General features: G+C 40.6%; 2 protein-coding genes across 4 annotated transcripts in view; one reads left to right on the top strand and one right to left on the bottom strand.

Annotated features, from left to right (window-relative positions):
• Nucleotides 1-23,850, top strand: part of TNNI3K (TNNI3 interacting kinase) — a 176,206-nt gene that overhangs the window by 127,903 nt on the left and 24,453 nt on the right. For all 3 annotated transcript variants that reach the window (XM_048862616.2, XM_075131732.1, XM_075131731.1), the window contains one exon: nucleotides 490-599. In XM_048862616.2, the coding sequence (XP_048718573.1) occupies nucleotides 490-599 (110 nt within the window). The remainder of the gene's footprint in view (nucleotides 1-489; nucleotides 600-23,850) is intronic.
• Nucleotides 4,179-22,980, bottom strand: LRRC53 (leucine rich repeat containing 53). Its single transcript, XM_075131939.1, has 5 exons — nucleotides 22,871-22,980; nucleotides 16,117-16,926; nucleotides 10,776-11,303; nucleotides 5,458-6,803; nucleotides 4,179-5,102 (listed from the first exon to the last, which is right to left on the bottom strand). Exons 1-5 carry the CDS (start codon nucleotides 22,959-22,961, stop codon nucleotides 4,179-4,181), a joined length of 3,699 nt encoding a protein of 1,232 aa, XP_074988040.1. The 5' UTR covers nucleotides 22,962-22,980.

Here is a 23,850-nt window from a genome sequence, read left to right as displayed (position 1 = left end):
TGAATGCTTGGAATTACTTTTAGTCTTCAGCCATACCAGAGCTAACTATAGGTTATTTTAGGAAGTCAGACTCTGACACCAATTTATCTGTAAGTCAAATGCATCTAATGCACGTTATTGAAAGCTGCTCAGTCATTCTCTCTTTATTATTATGTCATGTGTGAGATGAGGTTCAACTGATATTTTTTTCAGAGGTTATTGTTTAAGGGTTTACACCTGAATCAGATCATTTTCAGCCAGGCTAAACATCGGCAGAAATGTGTTAACATCAATGCAGGGCAGTTGGTTGTTTTAACCCAGTGCATTAAAAATAGTGCTTTCATGGTTCTGGAAGCTTCTTTGACCCACTCCATTTGCAAGTTTAATACTTAAGCATTTCCATCTGTTCAGATCTGTTTTTCATTCAAATACTAAAGTAAAATGTGTTGGCATATGAATATTTTTTATATCTGATCGTAATTAAGCTTTATTATACTGTTTAATTTGTAGCTGCAGCAGCAGCAGATATGGCCTATCATCACATCCGGCCTCCAATAGGGTATTCAATTCCCAAGCCCATATCATCACTGTTAATGAGGGGCTGGAATGCGTGTCCTGAGGTAAGTGCTCCCACTTCTTTAACCTATGAAGTGGTGATTACTAATGTTTGTCATGTGTAAATGGCTATTTTGCCAAGAGCCTCAGAGAGAAGATGAGCAGGTGCGTATTTTTATGTTTGCCACCTTCCATTTTTCTGGCTTTAGAAGGCTCCTAGTTGTTATGGTGACCTGGCAATATAGAAAGCGCTACGACAGAAAGGCTCACACTTGTTTTGAGGACTCTCTTACAAATGAATTCCTGAGGACAAATCTCTATCCCAGCATAAACCTCTGAGGAGAATACTGATTCCGGCTTGGAATTTATGTCAGTATAACTACATCGCTTGGGGTGTGCTGAATGACCCTAGCCCCCGATATAGGCAGAGCTACATCAAATAGAGGGCTTCTTCCATCGGCATAGCTACCACCTCTCAGGGAGGTAGAGTACCTAGACTGGTGGGAGAAGTTATCCTGTCAGCATAGGAGTGTCTTCGCTAAGCCCTACAGCAACAGCATTGTATATGTAGACAAGCCCCCAGTGTCATGAAACAATGCAGGCTGGGACTCCCTTCACAAAGAAACCTAACTGGTATCATAATTAACATCTTCTGTTTTGATTCCTAAGTATAAGCTGTATCCATATCGGTAAATGACTTTAAATCTTCAAGGCCAAGCTCTGGGACTCTAGCTACCCATTCCTGCAAGCTATTCTGCACTGGCAGACACTGAGCCTTACTGACTTCAGTAGGGCTCTAAGAGGGCGCAGGGGATCACCACTGTAGAAGAGATTGAAAGAAATGGGTCTCAGGATTTGACCAGGTATGTAAGTGCTAGATATCTATCTAAGGTATCTAGATGGTGTGTAGTATCTGAGCACCTTGCCATATTAATCCTCCCAGCATTCCTGTTAGGTAGGAAAGTGCAATTATCCCCATTTTATAGATGGAGAACTGAGGCCCAGAGAGGCCAAGCGACTTGCTCAAGGTCACACAGGAAGTCTGTGACAGAGCAGGGACTTGAACCCAGATCTCCCAAGTTCTAGGCTTGTGCTCCTAATCACTGGACCATCCTTCCTCCTCAGGGACTATGCCCCTGACCCATAACCTAGATGCCTTTCTGAGACACCATTCACAGAACACTTGCAGACAGGCAGACAGCTTCTAAAGCAGTCTCTCTGTGGTTTTAGAGAAGACAGAAAGAAGGAAGGACACTTTGCTCTCTCGATCCCCTCTCTGAGCTTGGCTTCTGCATAGCCCATAAGCACGATTTTGCTCTTACAATTTCTCATTTGGGGCTAAATTGTAACTTGGCCTGTGTGGGCATATGAGGGAGTAAGGACTCCCATTATACCTCTGTGTAGGCTGCCTGAACTGGCAGTGTAGGCACATATGAATAAGAGAGCACTGTTTACTCCACCCTCCATCGCAGGAGGTTGGAGAGTCGGCTGGGAGGGGTGAGGAGTGGGCAGGACCTTGGCTCTAGAAGTCCCTCCTCCATGCACTAGCAAACACAGCTGATCCTGTTTAACAGGTTTAGTATTTACTGCTGACATAAGCCATCAGCCAACTGCTATACCTCTACTCCGGAGCAAGGTGGTAGTAAGGAAGGATTTGAGACTCAACAGCATGTCTCTGAGTCACAAAGCCTCCTACGGCTAATAGGAGGGTAATGTTGCTCATGCACCACCCTTGCTCAGGGCGGTGCCTAAAGTCTCAATCGAGTCCTTAATTTGTTTAATATTTGAACTTCACATATAAAAGATATTGACAGTAAAGATGTGAAGGCAATCTGGGTAGATATATCATACATCTGCTACACACTGACTACTTGTGGGGGATGCTAAACACACCTTTCCTTTTGCTCATTGTGCTTACTTTATGGTTAGGGTTTTTCTGCTCTGTTTTGTTTTCCAGTCCCAAATGAATCATATGCTTTGGCTTTCTACTGGGTGGGAGAAGGAATATTTTATTGAATCTTGCAAACAGACACAAAAGGAAGAATAGGAGAAGGAAAGGAAAAGAAAGAAACCAAAGGGCTGAAAAAATAGATTGATTGAAATGCAAGAGAAAGGGGTGGCAAAAAGAGGTAGGCAGAGAGAGGGGAAGTGGAACTACAAGAGTCTGCAAATAAAGGAGGGAAAAAGAAAAGTGTAGATGGATTATGTGGAGAAGAAAATAATTATTTAGGCAAGCAACAAAAAGCTTTGATGTTTCCATTATGTGGCCAGTATTATAATTTATACCGAAGAAGTGGGAGGTTGTAACCTGTTCTGATGGCCCATTGCTAAATCCTCTTTTAAATTGGTGGGTTTCTCTTCTCTGGACAAAATGAAATCCATATATTCAAAGAGAGGGTCCAGGTTACTCCAGAGGTGCTCAGTTATATTTTTACAGGGCACTGAGGCTACTGTCCAATCTCCCCTGCCTCTGTATTAGTACAGTACTAAAAAAAATGAGACATGTAGAGGTCAGAACAAGAGGAAGAAAGCTAGATGTTAAATTTCCAGTTAATTTCTAGGGAAATTAATACTTTAAAGAACCTCTACTGTACACAGTCGTATGAGACATACTGCGGGTTGGTTGAAACAGAGTAAATGGCCAGCAATCATGAGTTATGAGTTTTCATAACTCTTGTGTCTGAAGAAAATGGGAAACAGTATCCCAATTATTTGGGACATATTTTTATGCAAGTGATTTATGGACTTGGCCCTTAGTGTTCTATGCTTCTTGGTGCTTTCTACTTTTCTTAACTTGATACATCTCTTAAGTAGGATCTTTTCTTTCTGTACATTCCATGAAATGTCATTGTCATAAATATACATATTCTTTTTTATTTTGTTTCCTGCTCTCCAAGGCCCATTCTTCTCTCATAAGAAGGATTGCTAAAACCAAATGATAATGTGTTGCCTAGCCCAAGAGATCCATCCTAGGAAGCTGATATGTTAATGAGATATTTATTTTTCAAAACCTTCAGTTTATAACAATGAGGAGATGCAAGTCTCTTGGAGCTGCTTAACCCCCTTTCTGTACAGAAACCGTTGTGTTCTTGTAACTATTATAGCTAATTGTTCGGATGGTCTGAAAAGATTGAATCAGAGATCTCCACTGAGTGATTAAACATAATTTACCAGGCTTTATACAGACTGTTGCCCCAAATTTTATTTAGTTCCTTTCCCCCAAAAAGAACTTAATGGGCATAAAAGGTTTTACTGCTCCAAGGGACCACAAATCTTAGAGATCTAGGTGAATTTAAAATAGAATGTAATAGTTACAGATAAAAAGAAGATTTTACATTATCTTCAGCAAAGACTGTAATAAATGTAGCACAGAAATATTTTAAATGGTGTAACCTGTACATAGTAGGAATAGCAGGGTTTATAGTAGTTGTAAATGTAATTTTGTACATTGCCTGAAATACATGCTATATATTCCAGTTCATAAATGTCAATTGCTGCTCTGGTCAGTTAACAGTTCCCTGTTTTATCTTTCTCTTGTTTGTTGTTCTGAGTCTCTTGTTCTGAATTCTACTGTTTGGCTACTCTGACAATACCAGACATGTGTCTCTCTTCTGACTTATCCTTTCCCCAGAAATGGTATTCAGTTAATCAAGTAAAATGTCTCTGGTTGGTTGGTCTTGCATTTTTTCATCACATTCAATCAAATATTGTTTAATGTTCATTGACTTGTTGAAATTTTCTGCCACGATAATGAATTTTGAATTTTCAGAAAGGCTGGGGTTGTTTGTCTGTAGTTTTGAAGAAAGCAAAAGAGGAATGTGATTGTTATTTGAGTTATTTTTCTCACTTTGTTCTGACTCTAAAGGTGATCTATTAGCATATTCAGCAGATGGTGGGTACAGTGTAGCTTTTGGAGCAGAGTTTTCAACATCGTTTATTCTGCTAGGAATTAAAGGCACCTCATTTTCTACCTCAGAACTAATGTCTTTTAACTCTGGTAATACAGAAGGCTCTTTGTGCTCTTCCAGTGGCATTTCACCTTCTTCGTGAATATTGTTATCTTCATCAGGTTGATTGTTTTGAATGTGTTGCAAATTCTGCACATTCTCCGTGTACATATTATTGTTTATTTGAAAATTGATGTCACTACATGGTAGTATATTTCTAGTTTTAGGAGAACTGGGGATACTGGATGTGTTAGACATAATAGACACTTTCACAGTGCTTGTACAAAATAGTTTACATTTTTCACTCTCCACATCATTCTGAATTTGTGGTATATCTTCGGCTATACCATCCATGTTCATTTGTGTGTCCGGGATTAGCACTTCAGACAATTCCTCATTGTCATTAGGTGGCTGTTTATTTTCTCTCTGTTCTATTTTTACCCCATCATCTTCAGTGTTAACTGTTCCATGCTGGTTATCAGTATTGTCAGTTCCTTCTTTGCTACTACAAATTAAATGCTCATTGGCTTCAGTATACAGAAGCAAACTACTGATGTGATTTGGATGCTCTGTGGGAACAAAATATGTTTCTGTTGACATTGGGTTGATATCTGGTGGAATCTGTGGTATAACAGTGAAACTATAAGATTCCACAGCAAGCAGATTTCCTTCTAATGATTATTGTTCTTTAACCTTTTCACAACTCTCCAATCTTTCTATCCTGTTTTAAGTTTTCACTCTGGCTTTCTAATATTCAGTTGTCCATCTGGCCTTGATTGACATTTTTTACTGTATTCTCTATAACTGATTTTAGTTCCAAATCACATTCACTGTTGGGATTTTTTGTCTGCTAGTTGTCTGTGACTTGTGTTTGGATAATAAGAGCTGAAGAAGAATCCCAGCCTTCTTCCTTTCTTGTAGTCGTCTGTGAATTACAGACATATGACTCTGTAGCCCCTGTGTCTTCTTCATTTACCTCTCTAGAATACAGGGATATGGAAATATCATTTGCCCCATCTTGTGAAGTATTTTCTAAATTCTGAGTTGCAAGAGATACAGTTGGAGCAATACTTCTCACAATCTCCTTTGCTGAGGGTGGAGGTAAGTTACTGTTGTACGTTACAGCTTCTGCAAGAACAGATGTGAGAGCTCTAGAATTTCTTGCATCAGAAATATTCTTAAAAGAATGAGGGACACTCACTATTGGATTATTGCACTTTTCTTCAGACAATTCTGCTGCATCAGCACTTGTTATAATAGTTGTACTTTCGGCCTTTTTGCTCTTAGCCGAGGTCTGCTTGTCAGAGAATTGCGAAGCAACGTTTTTGGAATAAATCTCCTTCTCTTCTCTGGTATCTGGCTGCTCTTGGGGAACTACAGAAGACCCTTGGTTTGATTTTCTTTTTTTTCTTGTCAGCTCTTTGTTGGAAGCCTGTGACAGTTTCTTCTTGGATTCAAATGGTGGTTCTTTGTGTTGATGGTTGGATTTTTGTTGTGGTTTTTCACTGCAAGGTAATTTCTCTGGGTGGATTCTCACTTTTCTGAGGGGATGTAAATTTACTTTTACAGTTAAAAAGGCTTGTCCTTTAATTTTCATTTTACTCTTCCAGTTGGCTTCATCTTTCCTCACGCAGGTTTTCCTTCCAATATCTCCCTTAGCAGAAGACAATTTACCTTCTTCACTTCTTGCTTCTGAACTGTTGTGCTCTCTGCTTTCCAAAGTGATAGCTTGGTTTCTTTGAACATTAGATCCTACCTTACTTGAGTTCATCATCATCACATCCAACCTGTTTACTGTTGCCAGGTCAGGTACATAAAAGCTAACACTTTTTGGTATATATCTTTTCTTAACTCCTTGTGATAATGGCATCTCTTCATCATTCATAAAGCAATCTTCTACTACTCTTCTATGAGCTTTGGTTTGCTTTTTCTCCAACTTTAAATTTTCCCTGTGATTTTCTTTCTTTTCTTTTGTGTAGCCCTGGAATGTATCACAGTTCACATATTTACAGATAAGGGAGTTGTGTAGCTGCAAAGAAATATTTTTGCTCCTTTCCAGCAATCCACATTGATCATCATGTTGTGATCTATGACTTTGTAAAATCTTTTGCACACAATGTTCCTTTGATTCCACTGGTGTGTTAGGTGCTGATGATGAGCTGGTAATAAAATATCTTTGCCTATGATGTTTTAAACTCTCGTCTTCCGCTTCTGATGGAGACTGCCACGATTCATTTGTCAAATGCTTTTTAAGTCTCTCTTTTGCTAAGGCAGGCGCAGGAATTGCACATCTTCCAGTAAATATGTCATGCCTTATATCTGCTGAATAATAAATGTTAGAATTTAGCACATGGAAGAGTTTTATTACACTGACTAAGCACATGTTTGGAACACCTATGTATATAGTGCCAAAAAGCTCTCTCTGCTTATGGCATAACACCAACATTTAGCTAACATCTCAGTCCAATCTGGGTAAAACATTTAAACTCTATAGCGCTGTGGCAATTACACTCACACACTGTGGTCACATTTTAATCAGTTGAATTAAAATTAACTGATAGAAGTTCAGAAAACTTCAATCTTAATCAGAACTATCCATACAATAATGTGTGTATTTATAATTTTGTTAAAGCAGTATAGCAATATCTTATGCTGATATTCTGTACTGTCTGGCATGTAGAATACTGCATAAAGATTCAACAGTATTTTTCTGACTCATGCCAACAGGTAGATTTTGTTAATGCCACTCAAAATATCAGCAAGTTAGGTGTCTGTCTGCACAGGGAATTAGGGATGTGGTGCGAGGTGATCTGCAGGGAAAACCCTAGGAATAGTCAAGCTCAGGAAAAAGCTTTGATTAAGTTTATTTTCTTGTTGTTGTTTAAGTGAAATAATAAAGGCCAACCAAAAGAATGGGTAGGAACCCCACTTCCTTCCTCCCCACTTTCTTCCTTCCAATTTATCTTCACATTCAGTTTACCTTTGTATAACTGTATTTGTTTTTTCTTCAATGACATTTCCCTGTTCTTACTAACCTAGTGTCTTGGGACAGCAAGGTGCATTGTCATATGGGAATTTTGAGTTTGGAAGGAAATGAAAGAATCTTTATGGCAGTATTTTCACAAGTCCTTAAGTCCCATTTTCAAAAAAGATTTAGGAGCTTATGTCTCATTGAAAGATCAGTGGAACTTAGGTTCCTAACTGCCTACATTACTTTTGAAAATGAGACTTAGGCTTTTAAGTCACTTCAGTGCTTCTGAAAATGTTACCTCTAGTGCCTAGACTGATAGAACTTGGCTGCATCATGCAGGTGATGTACTCAGAGTCCATGCAGAAAGTACCATAGGAACCATTTCCCCATTCTCTTCAGTGAGCCAATTCACACAATATTGATGTTTTGTCCTGTCCCCGTCCCCTGGTATAAGACAGAGGTGGAGCGGGTGACCCCTCAGACAATAGAATGAGAGCAAGCAGTAGTGTCCTTGTAGATCATCCTTTAGGTTAGTAAAGAGCCCACAGTGATGGTGATGGGAGGGAGAGGGGAATCAGAATTACCTGCAGCCAGCAAACCAAGGGCCAGATTGTGAAATCTTTATTCCAATAACAAGCAGTTACTCATGGGAGCAGTAGCCCAATTAAAGTCAATGTGACTATTTGTGAAACTTGCTCACCAATTTGAATAAAGGCTTCAGAATCTAACCCCTAATTTCCTTCTCATGAAGCCTTGAGGGTACTTCTAGGTGACATTTTTTTCAGCAAAACTTTTTTTGGTGAAAAATGCGGATTTGGCAACACTGATGCTTTTTTCCAATTTGTGTTGGTTTTGCAAAATTGTTTGTGTCAAAAAGCCAAAAAATCAAACCCACCACAAAACACTGCATTGCAACACATTTTGACATGAAACATTGATCTTTTGGTTTGAAACAACTTTTCTTTTAAAAAATCCAAAACCTTTAAAATGGTCAAAATTGAAATTAAACATTTTGTTTTGGGTCAAACAAAACATTTCTACCTGAAATTATTTTGTTTTACTTTTTGATTTGCTGAAAATTCTGAAACATTTCATTTTTGGTTCCACCCAAACCTGCTTTTTCCTGGTTTTTTGGAATTGCTAACAAACTGGAAAATCCATTATTCACACAACTCGATTGAGAAGTGCTGAGAACCTGCATCTGCCATTAATTCCATTTTGCTCAGCACCTCTCATGATGTAGCCTGAAGTCTCCATCACTTTAACCTTTTGGAATATCTCTCCCAAAGCTCTGCCTTTAGCCCTGAATATTTCATAAAAAGGAATTCGTTTAGTGACACTTCTAAAAGCAAATGAATAAATCCAGATTCGTTTCCTATCATAAAAGAGCTTAAAACTCCTATTTTAAAATAAGTAGCAACTTTAGAAAATAAATTAATAAACATGTGGCATCTGGAGAATAACGTGGAAGCCCTGGGAAATAAATCTCTACATTAAAAAGGGAAAACAGATAACATGTATGAAATAAATATATTACAATAACATTCCTGGTTATGAACTAAACCCATAAATTGCTGGATACGAGCTGTTGTCATAGGAGCTCTCAAAGCAGCTAATGTGCTTCATGTTGTCCTGCGTAATTCACCTAAATTGAGAGAGATCACAAAATGAGGTGAGAGAACCAGAGGAATAGCCTGCATATGTTTAATGTAGTGGCAGATTGGCAGGATTTTATTGTGTTTGAGTGTTCGTGAGGCTTCCTGAAAGCAGTGAATTTGCAAGACCATGAGTGTTGCCTCAGTGAGCTAAGGAGGGAAGTCCATACCTAGGGAACAGTACAGAAGCAGAGGAGAGGGAGCAAAGGACATGAAGAGAGATATCTAGAAGGACTTCATTTACTGAGAGAAAGCTCTGCCTCCAGAAAGGAGATTCACGTAGGGATAAGACTCCTTAGTTGTGAGAGCTCATGAAGACCTGGTCAATAGCATGAACACATTATTTTAGGATTTCCCCAAATATCAGAAGTTTGTTGCGTTTTCTTTTTAAAAACTTGTTAATGCAAGAAAATCTATATCCCTGGCAAAGATTGTGGCAGAGGCAGGTATTTTCCAACACCAGCCACAAAATCAATGTGCCTTTCTTGTCATCTTTCAGAGTAACAGCTGTGTTAGTCTGTATTCGCAAAAAGAAAAGGAGGACTTGTGGCACCTTAGAGACTAACCAATTTATTTGAGCATAAGCTTTCGTGAGTTACAGCTCACTTCATCGGATGCATACTGTGGAAAGTTTAGAAGATCTTATTATATACACACAAAGCATGAAAAAATACCTCCTCCCACCCCACTCTCCTGCTGGTAATAGCTTATCTAAAGTGATCACTCTCCTTACAATGTGTATGATAATCAAGTTGGGCCATTTCCAGCACAAATCCAGGTTTTCTCACCCCCCCCCCCCATACACACAAACTCACTCTCCTGCTGGTAATAGCTTATCTAAAGTGACCACTCTCCTTACAGTGTGTATGATAATCAAGGTGGCCATTTCCAACACAAAACCTGGATTTGTGCTGGAAATGGCTCAACTTGATTATCATACACACTGTATGATAGCTTATGCTCAAATAAATTGGTTAGTCTCTAAGGTGCCACAAGTACTCCTTTTCTTTTCTTGTTATCATGGAAAGGCAATGCAAGGTCACTTTATTGATTTGTCATCTTCCATAAGGAGTATTAGCTGCGATATCATTACAAGATGGACAGCCACTCTAGAGTTAGAGCCAGTCAAATGTCAATATCAAATGCCAGTATCCTCCCATTATTGTAATTTGGGTATGTGGGGCGGGGGTGTTTCTTCTTAAAGACAAGCTTGCTATTGAGAAAAAGCTTTGAGAGTGTGAAGGGGTACTAGGGAAACATGATAGCCTGCTTTTTGTAGGACTGCCCTGCTTTTCAACAAACCAGTCTACTTTTTCAGTGTCCCAAAGAAGGACAGCCAAATGTCCTTCTCTTTAACACAGATCTCACACTTGTCCTACTTTAGCGAAAGCAAGGCATGAGCTTACACCAATTTCAGACACAGGAAACTTTCACCATCTTGTGTCTGGGCCTGATTCTTCACCACATTGCACTTGTTACAGTCATTTATACCCATTCAGAGTGGGTGTATAATGTTACCAAATCACCCACTTTGCTCAAGTATCAATTGCTGCCCAAGGTACATGGCAGTGGAGAATCAGGCCCAGAACATTTATTTTTGTATCTCAAATTTCATATTGCTGCCTGCCATTGGATCCTGTTAGTACTGTCTTTAAAAAGAAAACTCACCTTTATCAGTCTGTGAAAGTTCCTGCAGCACTGTAGTCTGTAAATCTTCCCACTGCTCAAAGGTACTTGGTTTTGTAACTCTTCTGTGGAAATCTTTTGTTAGGGCACCTGCTTCATTTGTTATAGGCATACTCTCATAAGGCTCTTGAGGACATGATTCTACCATTCTGCATTTAAGGCATAAAAATGAGCCACTCTTTTTGTGTTCATTCTCTCTTTGAATGCTTCTGAGTGGTGTGTCTAGCCCTATGGACATAGTGTCTGCCTTTTCTGTTGCTTGATGCCTGTTTTCCTGTAGAAGTGGCATTTCCCTTCCAGACCCCACAACAGACGTGACCTTTATTTCATTTTCCTGAGTTAAGTGGCAGTTACAGGATCCCTCAATGAGGTAATTTCTTGGCTCATGACCACACTGGGATTCATCTAGAATTCTGCAACAGCAGTTTTCTGATGTGTGTTCATTTGCTTTGCCTTGTTGAAGTTTCCAGTTAAGGAGGGCTAAAACTAGGCAAGTGAGACCAACAGCTCCTGTGACAGATACAAGGTTCGTCAAAGACACAATCATGTACCTAAAGGCATAAATCATCCAATGTTAAACGTACATGTAGGAATGTAATTAATTATAATTGCTACGGTAGGTTTCCTGCCTTACAGGGTTTTTAAAATACAGAAAAAATATCCAATTAAGCAGTGAATATTTTATCTGTATTATTCCATCTTTCCATAGAAGTATCTAGTGCAACATTTTCTATAGCAATTATTCAAGAAGCAAATATATTTGTAATGACTAGGGATTTCTTTAGCAGAAGGGAGAAGCTGAGACTCCATTTCTTCTGTGGTACAATTACTGAACTAAAGGGGTGCTGTCAAGTCTGATAGGCTCAAATTCCCTCGCCTCTTTCTAGAAAGGTCATTTTACCATTTTGAAATGCCACCCACTGACTCCCAAATGAAGGAAGCTTTATATAAATTCTTCAAAATGAAGTTAAAAACAGCTCAAAAAACCCCAACCTCCTAGAATGAGCAACTCTACAACAAACGCGACACATAGACAAGAAAAGGATAAGTCATATATAAAATTCTGTACTGAAAACCGCCATTCAGAAAGTATTAAGGTGGCATCTTTAAGCACTCAAAATCAGGAAATGCCAAAATTAAGCCACAACCTTAACTCTGCCTGCTTCTGTGAATGCATTACCATACTATGTTTAATTACATCATCACTGTCTCCAACAGGACAGTAAAAAGTCATATGATTTTTTTACAGCCTTAGATAACTCTGTCTTCTTGTATTAATATGCGAGGTGTGGGGAAGCTGCATATAGGGGGTGGGTTGGTAGCTCTCTAGGGCCTCAGTCTGTAGCAGTGCACAGGTGATGGTTGGTCGAGGGGCCAGGTCACAGGATGCACTACTGTGCAGATGCTCTGGGACATTTCCTCCAGGCTGTAGGTGGGGGGTGCTAGCATTGCGGAAGCTACACCATTAAGTTGGGGTTGTCTCTGTGGTGATAGAATCATAGAATCATAGAATATAAGGGTTGGAAGGGACCCCAGAAGGTCATCTAGTCCAACCCCCTGCTCAAAGCAGGACCAATTCCCAGTTAAATCATCCCAGCCAGGGCTTTGTCAAGCCTGACCTTAAAAACCTCTAAGGAAGGAGATTCTACCACCTCCCTAGGTAACGCATTCCAGTGTTTCACCACCCTCATAGTGAAAAAGTTTTTCCTAATATCCAATCTAAACCTCCCCCACTGTAACTTGAGACCATTACTCCTCGTTCTGTCATCTGATACCATTGAGAACAGTCTAGAGCCATCCTCTTTGGAACCCCCTTTCAGGTAGTTGAAAACAGCTATCAAATCCCCCCTCATTCTTCTCTTCTGCAGGCTAAACAATCCCAGCTCCCTCAGCCTCTCCTCATAACTCATATGTTCCAGACCCCTAATCATTTTTGTTGCCCTTCGCTGGACTCTCTCCAAATTATCCACATCCTTCTTGAAGTGTGGGGCCCAAAACTGGACACAGTACTCCAGATGAGGCCTCACCAATGTCGAATAGAGGGGAACGATCACGTCCCTCGATCTGCTCGCTATGCCCCTACTTATACATCCCAAAATGCCATTGGCCTTCTTGGCAACAAGGGCACACTGCTGACTCATATCCAGCTTCTCGTCCACTGTCACCCCTAGGTCCTTTTCCGCAGAACTGCTGCCTAGCCATTCGGTCCCTAGTCTGTAGCTGTGCATTGGGTTCTTCCGTCCTAAGTGCAGGACCCTGCACTTATCCTTATTGAACCTCATCAGATTTCTTTTGGCCCAATCCTCCAATTTGTCTAGGTCCTTCTGTATCCTATCCCTCCCCTCCAGTGTATCTACCACTCCTCCCAGTTTAGTATCATCCGCAAATTTGCTGAGAGTGCAATCCACACCATCCTCCAGATCATTTATGAAGATATTGAACAAAACCGGCCCCAGGACCGACCCTTGGGGCACTCCACTTGATACCGGCTGCCAACTAGACATGGAGCCATTGATCACTACCCGTTGAGCCCGACAATCTAGCCAGCTTTCTACCCACCTTGTAGTGCATTCATCCAGCCCATACTTCCTCAACTTGCTGACAAGAATACTGTGGGAGACTGTGTCAAAAGCTTTGCTAAAGTCAAGAAACAATACATCCATTGCTTTCCCTTCATCCACAGAACCAGTAATCTCATCATAGAAGGCGATTAGATTAGTCAGGCATGACCTTCCCTTGGTGAATCCATGCTGGCTGTTCCTGATCACTTTCCTCTCATGCAAGTGCTTCAGGATTGATTCTTTGAGGACCTGCTCCATGATTTTTCCAGGGACTGAAGTGAGGCTGACTGGCCTGTAGTTCCCAGGATCCTCCTTCTTCCCTTTTTTAAAGATTGGCACTACATTAGCCTTTTTCCAGTCATCCGGGACTTCCCCGGTTCGCCACGAGTTTTCAAAGATAATGGCCAATGGCTCTGCAATCACAGCCGCCAGTTCCTTCAGCACTCTCGGATGCAACTCGTCCGGCCCCATGGACTTGTGCACGTCCAGCTTTTCTAAAAAGTCCCTAACCACCTCTATCTCCACAGAGGGCTGGCCATCTCTTCCCCATTTTGTGATGCCCAGCGTAGCAGTCTGGGAGCTGACCTTGTTAGTGAAAACAGAGGCAAAAAAAGCATTGAGTACATTAGCTTTTTCCACATCCTCTGTCACTAGTTTGCCTCCCTCATTCAGTAAGGGGCCCACACATTCCTTGGCTTTCTTCTTGTTGCCAACATACCTGAAGAAACCCTTCTTGTTACTCTTGACATCTCTGGCTAGCTGCAGCTCCAGGTGCGATTTGGCCCTCCTGATAACATTCCTACATGCCCTAGCAATATTTTTATACTCTTCCCTGGTCATATGTCCAACCTTCCACTTCTTGTAAGCTTCTTTTTTATGTTTAAGATCCGCTAAGATTTCACCATTAAGCCAAGCTGGTCGCCTGCCATATTTACTATTCTTTCGACTCATCGGGATAGTTTGTCCCTGTAACCTCAACAGGGATTCCTTGAAATACAGCCAGCTCTCCTGGACTCCTTTCCCCTTCAAGATAGAGAAAGGATTACTCCACTCTGCTGATCCCCCCACCCCGCCCTGCCAAGATAGGGCTGAGTGTTTGCAGGTAGCTCAGTACAGCAGTATTCCAGGGCATTGGTTCTCTCTGTACTCAGCGGGAGAAGTACCACCTACCAAATCACCAATCTCATTGCACACAGCCCCCTTGTGATTGGTTTTGTTTGTTTTCCTTGGCAGTCTCCTATCAAAGCACTGACTAGGTCTAACCTTTCTTAGCTTGTGAAATCAAACGAGATCACAGCCTGAGGTGGTATGACTTCAGGCAATGGTATGGCTGCAGGCTAGACTTTAGATTGTAAGGTAAAACTGTACCTATGTATGTACAAGGACAGCAGTTGCCAGCTGCACAGGAATCTGTGTAACATACTAGGCACAATTGTTCCTTCATTCCGCAGGGAGGATGGCAACACTCTTTATGTATTTGATGGAATTTGACGGAGACGAGAAAAACACTGTGACCAACCCATTCCACTAAAATGATTTGTGACAGTGGCTGCTACTAATGCTGCCTGGCATGTCCCATTCTGAATCAATACTGAATATTAGGCTAAGTGATGAAATGTTTGTCGAAAGTTCTACTGAATATACAAATGAAATTCAATGTTGATAAGTGCAAAGTAATGCACACTTGAAAAATAATCCCAAATGTGCATATAAAATGATGGCAAGTAAATTAGCTGTTACTGCTCAAGAAAGAGATCTTGAAGTCATGGATAGTTCTCTGGAAACATCTGCTTAGTGTGTAGCCACAGTAAAAAAAAGCCAACGGAATGTTAGGAACCATTAGGAAAGGGATAGATAATAAAACAGAAAATATCATAATGCGGCAATATAAATCATGATACCTCCACACCTTGAATACGACATTCAGTTCTGGTTGTCCCATCTCAAAAAAGACATATTAAAATTGGGAAAGTTTCAGAGAAGAGCAGCAAAAATGATTATGGGTATGAAACAGCTTCCATACAAGGAGCAATTAAAAAGACTGGGACTGTTCAGTTTAGAAACGAGATGGCTAAGGAGGGGTATGAGAGAGGTCTATACAGTCATCAAGGTACGGAGAAAGTGACTCGGGAAATGTTATCTGCCCCTTCACAAACACAAGAGCTTAGGGTCACCCAATGAAGTTAATAGGCAGCAGGTTTAAAACAAATAAAAGGAAGTATTTCTTCACACAATGCACAATCAGCTCATTGGCATAGCATGTTGTGAAGGGCAAAAGTATAACTGGGTTCAAAAAAATTAGATAAGTTGATGGAGGATAGATCTATCAATGGCTGTTAGCCAAGATGGTCAGGGACACAACCCCATGCCACAGACATCCTTAAACCTCCAGCTGCTAGAAGCATTTGGCCCTGGTCACTGTCAGAGAGAGGATGCTGAGTTAGATGAACTATTGGTCTGATCCCGTGCAGCCATTCTTATGTTTTTATAACATAAAGGTTTGTAAAAGTCTGGCCAATTAATAAGTACTGTGGCCATAATTTTCAAACTTGGGTGCCTACAGTTAGGCAACTAACCCCACGGTTGACAAGTTGGATCAGAGTGTATTCAACTCCTGAAAATCAGACCACTTATTTGAGAGCCTAACTATAAATGTAGGCCTTTAACATTAGGCACCCAAGTTTGAAAATTTTGGCCTATATTTTTCTGATATTAAGATAGCTTATGTGCAAAAAAAAGTAGAGGGCCAGAGTATACATTACCTACAAAGCAAAGCACAGCTACCAGAGTAACATCCCGCCAATAGGAATTCATCTTTTTGTTTTTTAGAATAGCAGTAAAGTTTTGAGGATCTGAGTTACAGTTGGCCTCAGTTAGCTCAAGCACATTGTGAACTGTGGGGTTTTTGGAAGCTCTGCAGTTTATATCATTGGCATTTTTGAGCAACCTGATTGAAGAATTCACAAAGCTCCTTAAGAAGAAAGCTAGATCACAAAGTTTGCATGTGCAATTCCATTGATTTTGATCTAAGCTTAGAAGAATTAGCTGAGGGAGTGGAGAAAACATGTCTGGAATGAGCGCCAGCCTGTTTCGGGAAAGGTCCATTTCTTTCAGCTGAGGTAGGTGTTGGAAGGCATTTTTCTCAATGTAACTAATGAAATTGTTAGATAAATCCAGACTCCTAAGACTATCAAGACAGGCGGTTCCAAAGCTGCTCTCCGTAAGATTAGTGATTTGATTTCCATTTAGCTGCAGTCTCATAAGGCCCTTCATATTTTTGAACCAGGTCCCATAGATGCTGCTCAAAGCATTGTTGCTTAGCACCAGGACTTGCAGCTTTTGAAGCTCACTGAAGGTATTATCACTGATAGAAGAGCTTGATATTTGGTTTTGGTCTAACAGTAGAGTCTTCAGATCTCGAAGTCCATTAAAAGCATTTTCTTTAATGTCTGTAATTCTGTTGCTACTTAGCCTTAGTAGAGTTATGTTGACCAGGAGGGACAAGTCAAAGCTTTCTAATGAAGTGATATTTCCATCAGTGACAATTAAAGCTTTTGTGGTTCCAGGAGCAGCTGTAAAAAAGGAATAGAGGCATTACCTACAGGATGTAGGCATGGGCTGGGTCTCAATCCATATCTTAACACTAACAAGGGCTGTTACAGATGGGAAAATAGTTTTTTCACTTCTTCTGATTTTAAGGAAATGCTTCATATTTTATTTATTTAGATGTCTGAAATCCTTTATAGGCACCCCTTCAATAAATGAATAATGTGAGATAAAAGACGGGTCATCCCAGCTTGACAGGTACATGAATATTCACCGACAAATGTATTGAGGGAATTAAAATAGACCCAAACCCCTCAGCCCACTCCCCTCCCCAAAAACCTGAAGGAAAGACAGGCTTTGCAGTGCATTTGGATGGTTAACTGATCCAGCTTCTGGTGGACCAAGAGGCTGAGCCGCTCCCGGAGAACAGCCTGATGCCAGCTCTCTCCCAGTTACAGCAATGGAGCTCCAGCTCTAGTATCCCCACTGGTCTCAGCTATGGCACCAGCGCATGGGGAATCTCCCAGGTGTCTACACTAGATGACTAGCTTCCGAGGTTAATACTAACCCTTTGCATCCCACCCCGAAATGTTTTGGTCCCCAGAGCATTGATGTAACACGCTTGCCGCATGAAACTCGACTTAATAAGCAGGCTGCAGCATTCTGTATTAGCATCAGTTTCCAAGCGGTCTCAAGGTTCAGCCTTGTATAGAGGACATTGCAGCAATCAATCTCAACATGAAAAAGGGGGATAATTGTGGCAAGGTCCCTGCATCCGGGAGAAAAGGTCACATTCTTCTTGCCAGGCATAGATGGGGATGGGGAAGCTATTGGCCATTGGCCCTGCTTTGGCATCCAGGAGCAGCCCAGGATTTAACAACCCACCAGGTTGCACCCTTGTGTTACAAACTGAGTAACAAAACTCCCTCAGTCTGGGGCACCAATAGAAATTCTGCCAGCCCTTTCAGCTGCTTCCTCCAACCCAACAGCATAATCTCTGTTTTGTCTAGATTACATTGCAGCCAGCTAGCCCTCATGCGAGCTCATCTAAGGGCTGGGCAATTTATCATAACCTGCATGTAATTTCACATGCATCAGAATATTAGATTTTTTATTTTATTTGTTTAGCTGTGCACTGACATGACATATTTGTTCAAGAAACAGAAAACGATCTGTTCCACTAGAAGCCAAAGTTAAAGCCTGGCTTTCTGCTGTCACTGTTGTTAGTTTGGGATGGACTTTTCATTGCTTATGGAAGGGCGAAACTAACATTTTGTGCCAGGCATAGTGCAGGCAAACCACTGTCCTTGCTTCTCACACACAGCTCCGTCAGCAGGCCTCATTCCTGTCCTGCAGCACCCCTGTTGTTTGTAAAGAGCGCCCCTTCTGAACAGGCACTGGCATTTGAGCTACCTAACGAAGTCACGGGCATTACTGTTTATCTGTACTAGGAACTCAACTGGTTTTTTTTCCCCTTTACAATATGATGTTGTTCTTTCCCCTGAGACTAAAACTAATAAACATGAAGGGGGTCTTTTCTGTTATGGATGCCCTGAGGATTTTCACATGGCAGTCCCATATGCGCCAGTGAACAAAGACCCCTATCAGATACGTGTTGCATTAAATAAACGCCTCTGCATGATCAAAGGGAAACATCCTCTTAACTTCAAACTATGGTCCATCCAATTGGAATAATCGCTTGAGGGTGACTTGGAATGTTGTCTTCAGGAGTCCAGCAGTGTTTGCATGATAAAAGTGATAGAACAATAAGTTATTGCAGCATCTCTATAACACACTTAAGTTATTGGACTCTTATGACAGTTTTTAAAATGACAATCAATAGACTGTACAGCAACATTCAGGCTAATAAAGTAAATGAAAAATTTGCTTCTGATAGCGTAAAATGGTGTTGAAAGAAGGCTCATTTTACTTTTGTTTGTGTGGCTTGTTCCTGTTTCTGCATTAAAGAAAATCTGTTGCTTTAACAGAAAACATTTATTGACTCACTGACTTACTAATTACGTGGTAGTGTCTAGGCACCCAGTCATGGAGCAGGGCCCCACTGCACGAGGTGCTGTACAAACACTTCAAAAGAGTAGAGTGAATCTTTTTAAAGTAACCTTTTTTGGTTGGCTACATTATATGAATGACTAAATCTTCAGCCGTGCATGCACTCACATTTTTCTGACTCAGGTGTGCACGCAGCCCAGTGCATAGGCCTAATGCATCCAAAAGTTGGGGTAGGCAGGCGGGCTGAATGAAGAGCTACCTGTTTGCACACCCAAACTCTAGCTTGAGTGTAAATAACAGGGTTTGTGTGCACTTAACCTGGCACTTACCATTATGCAAATGCTGTCAAAGATTGTTTTGCCCTAAAGATTTGTTGCTTAGTAAAAACAAATCATTTGCTCATAGCTTTCTAGGGACTTTGTCAATCTCCCCAGGCAATGGGTAATATAAAGTGGCCAGACTAATGTAGCTTCTATCAGTTTTTTCTCACCCTGGATAATGTAGAGACTGGCAGTCCATTTATCTGATTCTGGGGACTTATCTAGACTTGAAATTATACCACAGCACAGCTGCATTGCTGCAACTGTGCCATTCAGTGCTTCAGTGTACACAGAACCTACGCTGGCAGGAGGGGTTCTGCCATTGGCACAGCTAGAGCAATGGAAGAATTTTTCTCTTGACCTAGAGCTGTCTACACTGGGAATTAGGTCAACTTAACTATGTCAGAAGGTGTGTGGACTTTTTGCACTCCCAAGTGACATAGTTAAACCAACTTAATTTTCTAGTGTAGACCAGGCCTGTGTCTCAACAACTAAGCAGCCCTTTGTGCACAAAATACTGTCTTTGCACATACATTATGGCAATTGCACATGGCATCAGGTGATGTCATCTTTAGACAATCAGATCTGTCATAAATATAAAGGGAAGGGTAACCACCTTTCTATATACAGTGCTACAAAATCCCTCCTGGCCAGAGGCAAAACCCTTTCACCTGTAAAGGGTTAAGAAGCTAAGGTAACCTAGTTGGCACCTGACCCAAAATGACCAATGAGAGGACAAGATACTTTCAAATCTGGGGTGGGGGGGAGAAACAAAGGGTTTGTCTGTCTGTGTGTTGCTTTTGCCGGGAACAGATCAGGAATGCAGACTTACAACTCCTGTAAAGTTAGTAAGTAATCTAGCTAGAAATGCATTCGATTTCCTTTTGTTTAAAGGCTGGTAAAATAAGCTGTGCTGGATGGAATGTATATTCCTGTTTTTGTGTCTTTTTGTAACTTAAGGTTTTGCCTAGAGGGATTCTCTATGTTTTGAATCTGATTACCCTGTAAGGTATTTACCATCCTGATTTTACAGAGGTGATTCTTTTAACTTTTTTTCCCCCTTGATAGCTGTTCTCAGCCTACAGAAAAATCCTTTTGTTATGCCTGCTGCTCTGTCCCCCAGGCAGAGAGACAGAATCTATAGCTGCAATTACCTTTTACAAAACCTTTTAAAATCCTGCTGTGCTTCTGGTTCAAAATGATCTCAAAATGATCCCACCGCTGTGCCATCATGTCAAGGTTCCTTCCCCACTCTGAACTCTAGGGTACAGATGTGGGGACCTGCATGAAAGACCCCCTAAGCTTATTCTTACCGGCTGAGGTTAAACACTTCCCCCAAGGTACAAACTTTGCCTTGTCCTTGGACCCTATGCTGCCACCACCAAGTGTTTAAACAAAGAACAGGGAATAGCCCACTTGGAGATGTCTTCCCCCAAAATATCCCCCCAAGCCCTACACCCCCTTTCTTGGGGAAGGCTTGATAAGAATCCTCGCCAATTTGTACAGGTGAACACAGACCCAAACCCTTGGATCTTATGAACAAGGAAAAAGCAATCATGTTCTTAAAAGAAGAATTTTAATTAAAGAAAAGGTAAAAGAATCACCTCTGTAAAATCAGGATGGTAAATACCTTACAGGGTAATCAGATTCAAAACATAGAGAATCCCTCTAGGCAAAACCTTAAGTTACAAAAAGACACAAAAACAAGAATATACATTCCATCCAGCACAGCTTATTTTACCAGCCATTAAACAAAAGGATATCTGACGCATTTCTAGCTAGATTACTTACTAACTTTACAGGAGTTGTAAGTCTGCATTCCTGATCTGTTCCCGGCAAAAGCATCACACAGACAAACCTTTCCCCCCCCCCCTCCAGATTTGAAAGAGATTTGTCCTCTCATTGGTCACTTTGGGTCAGGTGCCAGTTAGGTTACCTTAGCTTCTTAACCCTTTACAGGTGAAAGGGTTTTGCCTCTGGCCAGGAGGGATTTTATAGCACTGTATACAGAAAGGTGGTTACCCTTCCCTTTATATTTATGACAAGATCCTACAAATGTTACATTCTGGGAATTCAAAATACAATCTGTGTAACATGTTCAGTAATATTGAATAGCAATATTAATAACATTAGTCTTCTCTGGCCTGGTCTACACTAGAAAATTAGGTTGGCTTGAATACATCATACAGGGATGCGAAAAATCCGAACACCTGAGCGATTTAGGTAAGCTGACCTAACACCCAAAGTAGACAGCGCTAAGTTAACAGAAGAATTCTTCCATGAACCTAGCTGCTGCATCTTGGGGAGATGGATTGCCTACACCAATGAAAGAACGCCTCCCGTTGGCGGAGGCAGTTCTACACTGAAGCGCTGCAGCTGTGCGGCTGAAACATTTTCCAGTGTAGGCAAGCCCTCAGTCAGGACATTCTGGGAGTCGGTGAATTCATAACAAAGTGGGACCTTAATTTCTAATGATTTGGAGTTTGGAATTATTGTACCCTCACTAGTCTCATAGCAGGCTTAACATTCTGTTGGGAAATGCTTGAACCGAGGTATTCAGACCCCAAGACCTACAGCAGTCTTGGAGTCCTGGATTTTTTTGGTTCTGGAATCCATTTCTGGCTCTGTCAGTAGCTCACTGTCAGGGAAGTAGTTTAGTATGTGCTTAAGTCTATCCCTTTTCAGGTCACCTCTTAAGAACATGTTTAACTGATTCAATGAGACTTAAGCATGTGTAATACTTTTCTGAATCAAGGCCTATATGACTTTAGACAAGTCATTGGCAGCCTGTTGACTTCACTGGGCTTTACATCTGGACCTTAACCTCTCTTTGATTTAGCATCCCCCTATGTAAACTGGACTTAATAACACTTACCCACCTTAGTGAAGCACTTTGAGAACTATGGATGAAAGATGGTCTAAGTGCCAAGCATTCTTTAGTTTTATGGCTATTAGTACTTCTGGTTTCTTAAGCTGATAATGCCTTTCTGTTTTCTGAGCTAGTGTTAGAAATTTGCTGCTTTTTGCAATAAACAAAGTATGTTACTTAGCATCAGTATGAAAGTCACATTCGGTTTAAATTTGTTAATAAGGTGTCTTATTAAATTGTTGACTTAAGCAAGCAATATGTAATGAATACAGTCAACATATCTTGGTAGAATTTCCACAGCTCATTTAGCCCCAATAAAAAGAAACCATTGTTTCAGAATTATAATGTCATAATGCACTTTGATTCTAATCTGTATCGCTGGTATATCACTTAATCTTACTAATGCTGTAGAATTGCCTGGCAGGGTTATGAGGCAATTCATAGTTCGTTCAGCCAGTGTAAGGCTTGAACTTTGCACAATATGTGAACAATAACTTATTAAAACAATCTTTTTTTTTTAAGTGTCTTGCTGCATGAAATGACTCTTTTCTCAGTAACAAAGGTTTTCAATTACCTCTGAAGGCCTTAGAATAGTTTTGGTAAGGCCGCTAGGCAAAGAGAAATAAAACAATGTTATCACTCCTTAGACAGCAATTGCAGAGATTTGCTTTCAGATGCAGAGTCCAGAAACAGTCAATACAATTAGAGTATTGCAGTGAGCTCACTGTATATAATAAATATCAGTTCTCTTGAAGTGTCTTACTTGATTACCTGGTATATATGTTAATCCTTGACACAGAGTAACATTTTCTGTGCATACCAGGCATGAGGAGGGACATGATGGTACTAACTGAATCACCATAGCAAGTAGAATGAGCAATGTACCTAAAAGAAAAAGAGCATATATTTCATGTTATTGACATTTATTATTCAGGGTTTAATTGCAAGTGGGTAATTAAGTAAATTAGTGGCCTCTGCATTTTTTAAGGAGATTTTAATTTGTCATGAGAGAATGGTGAATTTTATGGCCCAGAAAGATGTCCAGCACTTATGACTGAAATTTTCCATTACCCCTGGTTTGTTAAAAGATACAGTACAAGTGAGACAACAGTGTATGTTTATGTGATATTTTGGTCCAGTTCTTAAAAGGGACTCAAATTTAGAGGGCAAAGCTTAGCATTTGCAACTAATTTAAGGCAAACTCATGGCTCATCTCACCTAACCACCAGACTGTATCCAGGTATCAGGTACTTAGACAACTACATGCTGCAAACGATAATTGCGGTTGTTTCCAAGGGCACATTTGTACCCAGAAAATCAAAGACAGCAACTCATAATCAGTTCCTTTTATATTTAGCTAGTTCTTGTGTTTTAATCAAAATAAAACTACTTGCTTTGACAGGACTCATGTCCTGATTCAGCAAAGTACATAAACACATGCTTAACATTAATAATTATGGGCTTAATCCATGTTCATTGAAGTCAGTGGGAGTCCTTCCATCGACTCCAATAGACTTTGGATCGTTAAAGTCAATGGGACTTAATCACTCTGTAGGATAAACATGTGCTTACGTGCTCTGCAGAACTACAGCCACAGAGATAATGTTGTCAGGCCCAGTATAAGAAGAGAGACAGACAGATATCTCCATAATTAATTACATTTAATATAATGAATAGATTGAGATATCAAGCAAACCCCATGAAATAACTTCATCTCCAGGCCTTCTGTAATGTCCAGAGACAATCCTCTC

The sequence above is a fragment of the Caretta caretta genome, chromosome 8 (genome assembly GCF_965140235.1).
Source record: "Caretta caretta isolate rCarCar2 chromosome 8, rCarCar1.hap1, whole genome shotgun sequence".
NCBI lineage: Eukaryota > Metazoa > Chordata > Testudines > Cheloniidae > Caretta > Caretta caretta.
This window is presented reverse-complemented; position numbering and strand designations above follow the sequence as displayed.